Source organism: Salvelinus fontinalis, chromosome 16 (genome assembly GCF_029448725.1).
Source record: "Salvelinus fontinalis isolate EN_2023a chromosome 16, ASM2944872v1, whole genome shotgun sequence".
Classification (NCBI taxonomy): Eukaryota; Metazoa; Chordata; class Actinopteri; order Salmoniformes; family Salmonidae; genus Salvelinus; species Salvelinus fontinalis.
The window spans coordinates 31,036,241-31,050,979 of record NC_074680.1 but is presented as its reverse complement, the minus strand read 5'-3'; the positions used below and the strand labels follow the sequence as shown (position 1 = coordinate 31,050,979).

Sequence of the window (14,739 nt, the reverse complement as noted above, 5' to 3'; positions counted from 1 at the left end):
CAGTCCTCCGTTGTCTTGGCTGTGTGCTTAGGGTTGTTGTCCTGTTCGAGGGTGAACCTTTGTCTGAGGTCCTGAGCGCTCTGGAGCAGGTTTTCATCAATGATCTCTCTGTACTTTGCTCCGTTCATATTTCCCTTGATTCTGACTAGTCTCCCAGTCCTTGCTGCTGAAAAACATCCCCGCAGAATGATGCTGCCACCACCATGCTTCACCGTAGGGATGGTGCCAGGTTTACTCCAGAAGTGACGCTTGGCATTGGAGCCAAAGAGTTCAATCTTGGTTTCATCAGACCAGAGAATCTTGTTTCTCATGATCAGAGTACTTCAGATAGCTTTTAGCACCTGAAGGATATGTGCATTTTACTGAGGAGTGGCTTCTGTCTGGCCACTACCATAAAGGCCTGATTGGTGGAGGGCTGCAAAGATGGTTGTCCTTCTGGAAGGTTCTCCCATCTCCACAGAGGAACTCTAGAGCTCTGTCAGAGTGACCATCGGGTTCTTGGTCACCTCCCTGACCAAGCACCTTCTCCCCCGATTGCTCAGTTTGGCCGGGCGGTCAGCTCTAGGAAGAGTCTTGGTGCTTCCAAACTTCTTCCATTTAAGAATGATGTAGGCCACTGTGTTTTTGGGGACCTTCAATGTGGTAGAATTGTTTTAGTAACCTTCCCCAGATCTGTGCCTTGACACAATCCTGTCTTGGAGCTCTACAGACAATTCCTTCGACCTCATGGCTTGGTTTTTGCTCTGACATGCACTGCCAACTGTGGGACCTTATATAGACACGTGTGTGCCTTTCCGAATCATGCCCAATCAATTGCATTTATGACAGGTGGACTGGACTCCAAGTTGTAGAAACATCTTAAGGATGATCAATGAAAACAGGATGCACCTGAGCTCAATTTCGAGTCTCATAGCAAAGGGTCTAAATACTTATGTAAATAAGGTATTTCTTTTTTCCCCCTACATTTTCTAGAATTTCGAAACCTGTTTTCGCGTTGTCATTATGGGTTATTGTGTGTAGATTGAGGATTTTTTATTTATTTAATACATTTTAGAATAAGGCTGTAACAAAATGTGGAAAAAGGCATCTGAATACTTTCTGAATGCACTGTACAGATCTGCCCTTAAAGGAATAATCCACTCAAAACCACAAATTCCTTGTGATTTACATTGTTAAATAACACAACTGAGAACAATATATGTTGTGAAAATGTTTTTGCATTTCATGGTTATAATAAGTTAGGGAGCAAAGTAAAAATTGTGGAAGTCTGCGGAGTCGACGACAAAAACCGCAATGCAAATTCTCTCTAAAAAGGGAGGCTGGCTGGCTAACTAGGTAGGTAGCTAGCTAGAAAACATAGCTACACACAATAATACCAGTCAATATCAGCATGTGAAGTAGTTGTAAAATCCCTGAAGCAAACGGCACTCAATTTAGGACTTACAAACTCACCATGTTCAACCTGGTAGAGATTGTGTTTCTACCTCAAAGCTGTGTGTCAGGTTGCTCTGGCAACGTGCAAGGGCCCTGCGTGCAGGGAGACGGAGGAGAAAAAAACGCTTTGCGCCATGGTAGTTGAAGGAAGAAAGGATATTAATTTGGCAGCGCACTGAGTACATTTGAACAACATATATACTTTCTACAGACAGATGGATGTGTTCTAGACCAGTATAGTCCCAGTCGGTATTGGATAGAAGTTGCGGCCCTGCACACCTGTGGGGAAAACAACCTGTGGTTACCTAGGTTACCCATTTTACTCAAAGCATCAACAACAAAAAGTTCTAACTACTTAGAAAAACGAAATATTGTGGGGCTTCCCTCATGCAAAGACCAACAACACGAACAAACAGTCTATACAGCTACAAGTAGTGAGTGTAGTTACAAACGGACTATACAGCTACAAGTAGTGAGTCGAGTTACAAACAGTCTATACAGCTACAAGTAGTGAGTGAATTTACAAACAGACTATACAGCTACAAGTAGTGAGTGAAGTTACAAACAGACTATACAGCTACAAGTAGTGAGTGGAGTTACAGACTATACAGCTACAAGTAGTGAGTGGAGTTACAAACAGACTATACAGCGACAAGTAGTGAGTGGAGTTACAGACTATACAGCGACAAGTAGTGAGTGGAGTTACAAACAGACTATACGAATTAAGTTAAATGTGTCATACCTGTGATTAAATATTTTACACACACAGCTATGTGTAGGATTCTTGGACACTGGGTCCCCACATACGCCGGGTAGCCTGAATCCACATGGCTCTTCTTGCAGGCTCTATTTCCCTACGTGGGAAATAGACCTGGTTATACATGTACATGTAACCTGGTTACATGTACATTGAACAACACAGCAGTTTATCAGGGCTCCCGAGTGGCTCAGCGGTCTAAGGCACTTCATCTCACTGCAAGAGGCGTCACTTCAGTCCCTGGTTCGAATCCAGACTGTATCACATCCGGCCGTGGTTGGTTGTCCCATAGGGCGGTGCACAATTGGTCCAGCGTCGTCCGGGTTTGGCTGGGGTAGGCCGTCGTTGTAAATAAGAATTTGTTCTTAACTGACTTGCCTAGTTAAATACAAAAAAATAAGCAAGTTTTGTTATTTCTTTATAACAAAAAATCTACGGCCAAGTTGGCTCTTTTTTATAATGGGGGTCAATGGGATAGAATGTTTGTCTTCCCCAATTTGTGAGCGTGGTCGAGGAATTCCTTAATTCTTAAATATATAGAATCAGTATGCCCATACCATAATTTCTAGGGTGGATTATCCCTTTAACATCATGCATTTGGTTTGTTTCTGTCCATGTCCAGACCTGATCGGGGACTGGGCCAGCGACAGCGCCCCAGATATCTACTCATTTGTCCCTTACGCCTGGAAGTTCAAGGTCCTCTTCCATCAGTTTGAGATGATCTGGGCTGCCAACCAGCACAACTGGATCGACTGCTCCACCAAGCAACAGGAGAATGGTGAGAGGGCTGTTGGAATGCAATGATAAACAAACTCAATAATTCGCAAGGAGTAAACAAAATAGTTAATTTAGTGAACGTTTACACTTTGGCTGCACTTTTGATATTATCCCTTTGTCTTTCAGTGTACCTGGCTGCTTGTGGGGAGACTCTGATCATTGATTTCACATTGCCTTTTAATGAGTATGTCCCTACCACCTGCAATACAAAGTTCTGTCTGAGGGTGAGTAGTTAATAGCAGATGGGATTTTTCATGATTTTCTGATCATGTGAAGAATGGAAAACCCTTACAGCAGGGGTTCTCAAACTTTTTGCCTCATCAAATTGTATTGGTCACATACACATGGTTAGCAGATGTTAATGCGAGTGTAGCGAAATGCTTGTAATACATAAAAAGCAAAATGCTGCATAGTTTCCTAATAACGCGAAGCGAGGCGACCATCTCTGTCGGCGCCATATCAGTCACTCCTGGGACCCCTTTTGTGATAGCAAATGTATCATGGACCCCCTCATAATCAGAACACAAATCGAGTGAGATAAAAAATAACATACAAAGAGTTTGGCTATGACTTCGGCAGTGCATGTCCGGACAAACCAAGTCTTGGGGTCCTGGGAATTAACATTTTAAATCAAATGTTCAGCAATCTACAGATTTATGTGGCAGCGTGATGTTTTGTTGTTGCAGCTTTAAAGCTAATATTCTGTAATTCTACACATACACATTGTCCATACGGCAAAGAACTTAGCAGTTTTAAAGCTTAAATTATAGTGCATTTTAAAGCTTAAATTACAGCGGTATACAAGAAGTATTGAGTTGAAAAATGTATAATTGGTGGAGTATAGGACTACTGTGATACCAATATCCCTGTGAGCCTCCCAGACCTATGTTGAACAGGGTTAAGAACAGATATTGCGGACCCCCTGCAGTACCTCTGCGGACCCATCTTTGAAAACCCCTGCCTTAAGGCGTCCGCAAGCTCCCAGCCGAAACGGGTCGGAAGAGTTTGTGCATATGTTATGTCGACATTTTGTAATGTTTTAGTTTGTTTTGGACTTCGATAAGGATTTTTTCCAGCCAGGAGCTGGAGCGGAAGTCTACGCCCATTCGTCTGTGATTGGTGTACTGTAGGGATTCTTCAATAAAGTATTTTGTCAGTCAATGAGAGATGACTTGTTTTCCTGCAGTTTTTTTATGAGAAATCCTGCAACAAACTTCTTAGATGTAAAATGAGTCAAAAACATGAAAATTAATGACATTATTAATTATTATTATTATAAAAAACATTGTTACCCCTTTTTCACCCCAATTTCGTGGTATCCAATTGTCTCAACGCTGCAACTCCCGTACGGACTCGGGAGAGGCGACGGTCGAGAGGTATGCGCCCCCCGAAACCCAACCAAGCCGCACTGCTTCTTGACACAATGCCTACTTAACCCGGAAGCCAGCTGCCCCAATGTGTCGGAGGAAACCCCGTAACACCTGACGACTGTTTCAACGTGCACTGCGCCCGGCCCGCCACAGGAGTCGCTAGTGCGCGATGGGACAAGGACATCCCTGCCGGCCAAACCCTTCCCTAACCCGGACGACGCTGGGCCAATTGTGCGCCGCCACACGGGTCTCCCGGACGACTGCGACAGAGCCTTGACTCGAACCCAGAATCTCTAGTGGCACAGCTAGCATTGCGAAATGACCGATTTCTTGAGTTATCTTCGATTAATTCTGACTATTTTGAGTAAGTCTATAATGGCTACGGCATCTTTTGACTAACTTGCCCTCCAAATACACCTCTGCTGTTTTCAATCAGGATCTCAGCGATCACTGCCTCATTCCCTGCATCCGTTATGGGTCCGCGGTCAAACGACCACCCTTCATCACTGTCAAACGCTCCCTAAAACACTTCTGTGAGCAGGCCTTTCTAATCGACCTGGCCCGGATATCCTGGAAGGATATTGACCTCATCCCGTCAGTAGAGGATGCCTGGTTATTCTTTAAAAGTAATTTCCTCACCATCTTGAATAAGCATGTCCCATTCAAAAAATGTAGAACCAGGAACAGATATAGCCCTTGGTTCACTCCAGACCTGACTGCCCTCGACCAGCACAAAACATCCTGTGGGGTACTGCACTAGCATCGAATAGTCCCCGCGATATGCAACTTTTCAGGGAAGTCAGGAACGAATACACACAGTCAGTTAGGAAAGCAAAGGCTAGCTTTTTCAAACAGAAATTTGCATCCTGTAGCTTTAACTCCATAAAGTTCTGGGACACTATAAAGTCCATGGAGAATAAGAGCACCTCCTCCCAGCTGCCCACTGCACTGAGGCTAGGAAACACTGTCACTACCGATAAATCCACAATAATTGAGAATTTCAATAAGCTTTTCATCTCGGCTTTCTTCCTGGCTACCCCAACCCTGGCCAACAGCTCCGCACCCCCTGCACCTACTTGCCCAAGGCTCCCCAGCTTCTCCTTCACCCAAATCCAGATAGAAGATGTTCTGAAAGAGCTGCAAAACCTGGACCCGTACAAATCAGCTGGGCTAGACAATCTGGACCCTCTCTTTCTAAAATTATCCCCCACCATTGTTGCAACCCCTATTACTAATTTGTTCAACCTCTCTTTCGTATCGTCCGAGGTTCCTAAAGATTAGAAAGCTGCCGCGGTCATCCCCCACTTCAAAGGGCGTGACACTCTAGACCCAAACTGTTACAGACCTATATCCATCCTACCCTGCCTTTCTAAAGTCTTCGAAAGCCAAGTTAACAAACCGATCAATGACCATTTTGAATCCCACTGTACCTTCTCTGCTATGCAATCTGGTTTCAGAGCTGGTCATGGGTGCACGTCAGCAACACACAAGGTCCTAAACGATATCATAACCGCCATTGATAAAAGACAGTACTGTTTAGCCGTCTTCATCGACCTGGCCAAGCCTTTCGACTCTGTCAATCACCATATTCTTATCGGCAGACTCAACAGCCTTGGTTTTTCTAGTGACTGCCTCGCCTGGTTCACAAATCGGAGGGCCTGTTGTCCGGACCTCTGGCAGTCTCTATGGGGGTACCACAGGGTTCAATTCTCGGGCCGACTCTTTTCCCTGTATATATCAACAATGTCGCTCTTACTGCGGGTGATTCCTTGATCCACCTCTACGCAGACGACACCATTCTGTATACATCTGGCCCTTCTTTGGACACCGTGTTAACAAACCTCCAAACGCTTCCGTGGCCTCCAACAGCTCTTAAAAGCTAGTAAAATGAAATGCATGCTCTTCAACCGATCGCTGCCCACACCCGCCCGACTAGCATCACTACTCTGGACGGTTCTGATTTAGAATATATGGACAACTACAAATACCTAGGTGTCTGGTTAGACTGTAAACTCTCCTTCCAGACTCATATTGAGCATCTCCAATCCAAAATTAAATTAACTTCCTATTTCGCAACAAAGCCTCCTTCACTCATGCTGCCAAACATACCCTCGTAAAACTGACTGTCCTACCGATCCTCGACTTCGGCGACGTCATTTACAAAATAGCCTCCAACACTCTACTCAGCAAATTGGATGCAGTCTCACAGTGCCATCCGTTTTGTCACCAAAGCCCCATATACCACCCACCACTGCGACCTGTATGCTTTCGTTGGCTGGCTCTCGCTACATATTCGTTGCCAGACCCACTGGCTCCAGGTCATCTAAGTCTTTGCTAGGTAAAGCTCCGCCTTATCTCAGCTCACTGGTCACCATAACACCCACCCGTAGCACGTGCTCCAGCAGGTATATCTCACTGGTCACCCCCAAAGCCAATTCTTCCTTTGGCCGCCTCTCCTTCTAGTTCTCTGCTGCCAATGACTGGATCGAATTGCAAAAATTGCTCAAGTTGGAGACTTATATCTCCCTCACTAGCTTTAAGCTTCAGCTATCTGAGCAGCTTACTGATCGCTGCAGTTGTACACAGCCCATCTGTAAATAGCCCATCCAACTACCTACCTCATCCACATATTGTTTGTATTTACTTTTTTTTGCTCTTTTGCACACTAGTATATCTACTTGCACATCATCATCATCTGCACATATATCACTCGTGTTAATTTGATCAATTGTAATTACTTCGCTACTATGGCATATTTATTGCCTTACCTCCTTACGCCATTTGCACACACTGTATATAGATTTTTTTATTTTGTTATTGACTGTACTTTTGTTTATCCCACGTGTAACTCTGTGTTGTCGTTTTTTTGTCACACTGCTTTGCTTTATTTTGGCCAGGTCGCAGTTGTAAATGAGAAGTTGTTGTCAACTGGCCTACCTGGTTAAATAAAGGTGATTTTTTTTTTTTTTTTTTTTTTTATATTAAAAAAAAAGAAAAATCTCAAAATGGGCAAACAGTACTATTGACGCTTTTTTCACGTTTTTAAGGGAGTCCGTGAGCACACTCGTTCCGTTCGCCTAGCGGCTGCCTAACTGAAGCATGCTGACGCATTTACTGTACTTAATCCATGTGGGCACTCATAAGTCTCCGTCTCTGTGTAAACCCCAGGCTGAAGACACAGACCTGCGGCTGTCCCTGCCAGACTGCCACCCCAGCAGGTACCCGCTGCTCACCCTGGCCAAGGAATACCAGAACAGCAAGTTGCCCCCTGACATGTGCATGCCTGTGGAGAGTCAGAGCCATAGCGGCCCGCCCAAACTCAACAAGTCCCGCTGGAGGAACATCACCCATGCAGAGTGAGTTAGACCCACTAGCTCCTTTATTTTACAGTATTTACCCATCATTTACTAACAAATTGTCTGGTTGTGCCTTGTGGTGCTTGTTTAATTGAGAAATAAGTAAATCATTTGTTTCTTGTTCTCCAGGGCTGGCTGGGTGGACTGTTGGACTGTCCCAAACTTCCTGCTCATCATTGATTACACCTGGCACCCTATCTATCCTCAGAAAGCAGACGAACAGCTCAAGCAGTCCTGTAAACAGATGCCTCCTATGTTTTAAGTTCATGTCTGTGTTAATACGTGTATACTGTTCATATGTCTGTTTATATCTGTGGTCACCAAAATTTTCTGAACCAAGATCATTTTCTGAGTCTACCGCTGAGCCGAGATCTACTGCTCAGAATGTTTTAAAAACATCACTTAAAACAGTATGCCTATGCAACATGAACCTATTAAAACCAGTTCTGTAGCAATGAGGTTTGTGCAGTAGGCTATAGGCCCAGTTCATTATCACTGCATATTGGCTATGCTAGAATTACCCTGCCAATGTTAATCTTCTTAGGCCATTTAAAAAGGATATTTCAAAACTTGAAGTATATGATCACACTGGTAATATAGCATAATTTGTTGTATTACTTGTATTACAGCTGAGTGAGCATGAATTTAAACAATTTGCTTTATTTTACTGGACTGATGGTGCCTGCATCTGATGGTCAGTCTTAGTGGAGGGAGAGCATCAGAGGGTCTGCCTCTCACAGTCTGATCGTCCCTCAGCTCTCCCCCTTCGCTAAGACTGACCAAAAGGGGACACCGTCTTCCAGCTGATGGCAAGGCTTTATCGTCAGATTTAAAAAAAAAAAAAAAAAAAATGTTTTGTGATCGACTAGAAATGCCTTGGAGATAGACCAGTCAATCACAATCCACCGTTTGGTGACCTCTGGTTTATATGGTCTTAATCTGTGCTTATGTATGCAAGTGTTTCTCCTTCCCTGCAGTGTCGGAGATGGAGGATGCCATGCTGTCGTCCTTGCGCCCCCCTGAGCACTCGTCTGTACCCCAACCTCCTCCGCCTCGCCGCTCTGCCCCTAACAGCAGAGTGATCACAGACCCCTCGGAGCTGACCCCTGACAGGCTCCACGTGGAGATGGAGATGTCCCCCGACTCCCAGATCATCCTCTACGGGCCCCTGCTCAAGGCCCTCGTCTCCATCAAGGTACAGTCAGGGACACAACACACAGACTCCAGTGACTCATCCTAAACTTTCCCAGGGATGGTAAATGGGAAATTTTGTAAATCTGAGGGATGAGTCATAAGATTGATCCATCCACCCTTCCCTCCTCCTTTCTGCAGGAGAACTACTTTGGCGAGGACGACATGTACACAGACTTTGAGGAGGCGGTGTCCAGCCCTGTGCTTTCCTACCTGTCCACCTCCTCCATCCTGGGCTGGTCTCCACTGGGCCAGGATGATGACGGGAGGGTTGCCGCCACCCTTCACCCCCTGGCCCTGCGTCCCTGGGACATCACCGTCCTCATCAACCTCTACAAGGTGCACGGACGCCTGCCCATGGTAAGTCCACCCCCACCCACCCATCCAACAACCACCCATTTGTATCAACACATAACACATAACACATTACTACCAGCACCACTTTGCGCCAGTTCTAGGACTGGAGATACCCCTAAACCCACGCATTCTTCTAACTCTTTCCACGTGTCTGGACAGCACTGTGGCAGCGACAGTCCTGAGGGCCCCTCTGGGTTCTTAGAGAGGCTCTGTTTTGAGATGAAGAAGGGCTATAAGGAGACCATGCTCCAGCTTGTGCTCTCCCCGGCTCATATCTTCATCAGTGACAACTACCAGGTGAGTCGACCACAATCGATGGGACCATCTTTAGGGATGCATTCATACAGGAACCCTCTACCTTCACTCCAAAGGGTGCATTTGTTCATGTTCACAAGGATTTAAAAGCATTGGATTGGTGTAAGAATGACGCAGTACATGGTTTATGATTGTATGCTTAAGCAGTAGCCCTGGGTTTGTTATTACAGGAGCCTCAGAGCTAAGAGCTTAGAGCTTTACCTGAAATGCCCTGGTAATCTCTTCCCTCATGCAATGACCTTCAGAACTGATTTCTGCTGAGGATAATAGACAGCTGAGTTTTGTTGTTACTCAGTGTTTTGAGAGTACAGTGAATGTCGATCAGCTGGCTAAAAATTTGAATGGCACAGAAGCACATTGCACAATACTACCATTTGACAGTCAAACTGCAGAAAATAGCCATTCAAAGATGTCTTTTTGTGATGTCTGCATGTGATGGGTTTATGATAGATGTATAGGTAACTGCCAAAATAATGGAAACCAACATAGTGTCTTAATAGGCACCAGAACAGCTTCAATGCACATTAGCATAGATTCTACAGAACTCTATTGGAGGGAAGTGTCACCATTCTTCCATGAGAAATGCCATCATTGTTGTTTTGTTGATGGTGGTGGAAAACGCTGTCTCAGGCGCCACTCCAGAATCTCCCATAAGTGTTCAATTGGGTTGAGATCTGGTTACTGAGACACACGCACACGCACACACACACACACACACACACACCATTTAAACCCCCTAGATCTCTTCTAGCCATGGTCAGCAAAATAATTGGCAACTGAGCATGAAAGGATGTTAATTGCTTTATTATCTTAGGAACCACACCAGTGTGAAAGCACCTGCTTACAATATACTTTGTATCCCTCATTTACTCAAGTGTTTCCTTTATTTTGTTACCTGTACATGTGCATGCATAATATAGAACCACAAAATGTTTGTTTCTGTGATGCGTAAATATATGCATATTTGAAGTTAATTCCATCTTTCTTTACACTGCACAAAGTTATTATTAATAATATTATTACCTGTGTCCACACAGCGGCCCACGTCTGATGGTGTTCTGAGGGACGGCCACCTGAGTCTGTCTGGCCTGCAGATGCGTGCCCACGCCATGTTCTCAGCCCAGGGGCTGCCTCTAGGCACAGACACCCTGGAGTACGCCTGGCTCATAGACATGCAGGCTGGGGCCCTCACGGGGAGAGTCACCGTGCCACAGGTCTGTGTGTGCTAATCAAATCAAATGTATTTATATAGCCCTTCTTACATCAGCTGATATCTCAAAGTGCTGTACAGAAACCCAGCCTAAAACCCCAAACAGCAAGCAATGCAGGTGTAGAAGCACAGTGGCTACGAAAAACTCTCTAAAAAGGCCAAAACCTAGGAAGAAACCTAGAGAGGAACCCGGCTATGAGGGGGGGCCAGTCCTCTTCTGGCTGTGCTGTGTGTGTGTATGCGTTTTCTATTTTGTGTATATCTAATGAATGTGTTGTTCCTCAGCTGGCCAGTGTGATGGAGTGGGGTGAGACGTACATGTTCCACGTCTTCTCCCGGGAGTTCCAGCTGGAGCAGCCCAAGCCCTCTGTCATCTGCCAGCACGGGGTGGACCGCCGTGTGTGTGACTCCAAGGTAATACATTCCCACTTTTTCTGCGCATGGAAATCACACACGTGAAAATCTGTCAAATCTACTGGTTTTGTATATTTGTGTAAAAATGTGAGTCTGACCTCCGAAGGCAATAATTAACCATTGTAACTATTCTGTTCTCTACTTTCGTAGATGTCCTGCCTGCCTGGACACTGTCGGACATCTGAGGAGCTCAAGTACACCATGACCCGTCTGGCTGTGGATGGGGCTGACCTCTTCATAGTGGAGCACAGCTGTGCAGCCAACATCAAGGTAACACAAATCTTCCACACTAGAACAAAATGTGTAATGTTTGTATTTATTATGGATCCTCATTAGCTGCTGCCAAAGCAGCACCTACTCTTCCTGGGGTCCAGCAAAATTTAGGCAGTTTATACAATTTTACTGCTTGCATCAGATACTTGATGTGGAATAGAGTTCCATGTAGTTATGGCTCTATGTAGTACTGTGTGCCCCCCATAGTCTGTTCTGGACTTGGGGACTGTGAAGAGACCTCTTGTGGGGTATGCATGGGTGTCCGAGCTGTTAGCCAGTAGTTTAGACAGAAAGCTCGGTGCATTCATCATGTCAATACCTCTCATAAATAAAAGTAGTGATGAAGTCAATCTCTCCTCCACTTTCATCCAGGAGAGATTGACATGCATATTATTAATATTAGCTCTCTGTGTACATCCAAGGGCCAGCCGTGCTGCCCTGTTCTGAGCCAATTGCAATTTTCCTAAGTCCTTTTTTGTGGCACCTGACCACACGACTAAACAGTAGTCAAGGTGCGACAAAACTAGGGACTGTCGGACCTGCCTTGTTGATAGTGTTGTTAAGAAGGCAGAGCATCGCTTTATTATAGACAGACTTCTACCCATCTTAGCTACTACTGCATCAATATGTTTTGACCATGACCGTTTACAATCTAGTGTTACTCCAAGGAGTTTAGTCATCTCAACTTGCTCAATTTCCACATTTATTTATCACAAGATGTAGTTCAGGTTTAGGGTTTAGTGAGTGTTTTGTTCCAAATATACAATGCCTTTAGTTTTATAAATATTTAGGGCTAACTTATTCCTTTCCACCCACTCTGAGACTAACTGCAGCTCTTTGTTGAGTGTTTGGATAAAATTTGGATGAAATGGCAGCAGTTTTACGGTCGCCCAGCCAATTGTGCTATTATGTAGTTTTTTTCGCGTTATTTGAACCTTTTTTGTACATAATGTTTCTGCAACCGTATCTTCTGGATATCAGTACAGCGATCACTACCTCGGATTAGACTGAGATTTTTTCTACAACAAGCAGGACGCACAAGATATTCTCCAAACACCCGACAGGGTCGACATCCCCGTTATTTGCAAGAGGAAGCAACGCAGGTACAGAGGACGAAGAGCTGGACGCCTCGTGAGGACCTGGAGAAGGCGAGTGGGAAAGCTGCCGTTACCGTCAATACTACTCGCCAACATGCAATCATTGGACAATAAATTAGGCGAGGTACGATCACGAATATCCTACCAACGGGGCATCAAAACTGTAATATCCTATGTTTCATGGAATCGTGGCTGAATGACGACATGGATATTCAGCTAGCGGGATATACGCTGCACCAGCAGGATAGAACAGCACACTCCGGTAAGACGAGGGGGGGCGGTCTGTGCATATTTGTAATTTGTAAACAACAGCTGGTGCACGAAATCTAAGGAAGTTTCTAGATTTTGCTCGCCTGAAGTAGAGTATATTGTGATAAACTGCAGGCCACACTACATTCCTAGAGAGATTTCAGCTATACTTTTTGTGGCTGTTTATTTACCACCACAGACAGATGCTGGCACTAAGACCGCACTCAGTCAGCTGTATAAGGAAATAAGCAAACAGGAAACCACTCACCCAGAGGCGGCGCTCCTAGTGGCCGGAGACTTTAATGCACGGAAACTTAAATCAGTTCTACCAAATTTCTATCAACATGTTAAATGTGCAACCAGAGGGAAGAAAATTCTAGATCACCTGTACTCCACACACGAGATGTGTACAAAGCTCTCCCTCGCCCTCCATTTGGTAAATCTGACCACAACTCTATCCCCTTGATTCCTGCTTACAACTGTCTTTAAAAAGTGGTCAGATGAAGCAGATGCTAAACGACAGGACTGTTTTGCTATCACAGACTGGAACATGTTCCGGGATTCTTCCGATGGCATTGAGGTCCCCCCCCCCACAGTGACTGTATGTACATACCCCAACCAGAAGCCATGGATAACAGGCAACATTTGCACTAAGCTAAAGGGTAGAGCTGCCTCTTTCAAGGTGCAGGACTCTAACCCGGAAGCTTACAAAAAATCCTGCTATGCCCTGCGATGAACCATCAAACAGGCAAAGCGTCAATACAGGACTAAGATTGAATCATGCTACACCGGCTCCGACGCTCATCTTATGTGGAAGGACTTGCAAACTATTACAGACTACAAAGGGAAGCACAGCCGCGAACTGCCCAGTGACACGAGCCTACCAGACGAGCTAAATCACTTCTATGCTCGCTTCGAGACAAGCAACACTGAGGCATGTATGAGAGCATCAGCTGTTCCGGACGACTGTGTGATCACGCTCTCCGTAGCCGACGTGAGTAAGACCTTTAAACCGGTCAACATACACAAGGCTGCGGGGCCAGACGGATTACCAGAACGTGTGCTCTGGGCATGTGCTGACCAACTGGCAGGTGTCTTCACTGACACTTTCAACATGTCCCTGATTGAGTCTGTAATACCAACATGTTTCAAGCAGACCACCATGGTCCCTGTGCCCAAGAACCCAAAGGCAACCTGCCTAAATGACTACATACCCGTAGCACTCACGTCCGTAGCGTTGAAGTGCTTTGGAAGGTTGGTAGTGACTCACATCAACACCATTATCCCAGAAATCCTAGACCCACTCCAATTTGCATACCGCCCAAACAGATTCACAGATGATGCAATCTCTATTGCACTCCACACTGTCCTTTCCCACCTGGACAAAAGGAACACCTATGTGAGAATGCTATTCATTGACTACAGCTCAGCGTTCAACACCATAGTACCCTTTAAAGCTCATCATTAAGCTAAGGATCCTGGGACTAAACACCTCCCTCTGCAACTGGATCCTGAACTTCCTGACAGGCCGCCCCCAGGTGGTGAGGGTAGGTAGCAACACATCTGCCACGCTGATCCTCAACACTGGAGCTCCTCAGGGGTGTGTGCTCAGTTCCCTTCTGTAGTCCCTGTTCAACCACGACTGCATGGCCAAGCACGACTCCAACACCATCATTAAGTTTGCAGACGACACAACAGTGTAGGCTTGATCAACGACGAGACAGCCTATAGGGCGGAGTCAGAGACCTGGCCGGGTGGTGCCAGAATAACAACCTATCCCTCAACGTAACCAAGAATAAGGAGATGGTTGTGGACTACAGGAAAAGGAGGACCGAGCACGCCCCCATTCTCATCGACATTGGCTGTAGTGGAGCAGGTTGAGAGCTTCAAGTTCCTTGGTGTCCACATCAACAACAAACTAAAATGGTCCAAACACACC

General features: G+C 45.4%; 1 protein-coding gene across 18 annotated transcripts in view; it reads left to right on the top strand.

The window, feature by feature from the left end:
- kiaa1109 (KIAA1109 ortholog) overlaps positions 1-14,739 on the top strand; it is a 104,401-nt gene that overhangs the window by 18,924 nt on the left and 70,738 nt on the right. For all 18 annotated transcript variants that reach the window (XM_055865109.1, XM_055865108.1, XM_055865107.1 and 15 more), the window contains exons 14-23: positions 2,814-2,969; positions 3,095-3,192; positions 7,507-7,694; positions 7,824-7,930; positions 8,672-8,889; positions 9,027-9,245; positions 9,402-9,539; positions 10,595-10,771; positions 11,053-11,181; positions 11,332-11,451. In XM_055865109.1, the coding sequence (XP_055721084.1) occupies positions 2,814-2,969; positions 3,095-3,192; positions 7,507-7,694; positions 7,824-7,930; positions 8,672-8,889; positions 9,027-9,245; positions 9,402-9,539; positions 10,595-10,771; positions 11,053-11,181; positions 11,332-11,451 (1,550 nt within the window). The remainder of the gene's footprint in view (positions 1-2,813; positions 2,970-3,094; positions 3,193-7,506; positions 7,695-7,823; positions 7,931-8,671; positions 8,890-9,026; positions 9,246-9,401; positions 9,540-10,594; positions 10,772-11,052; positions 11,182-11,331; positions 11,452-14,739) is intronic.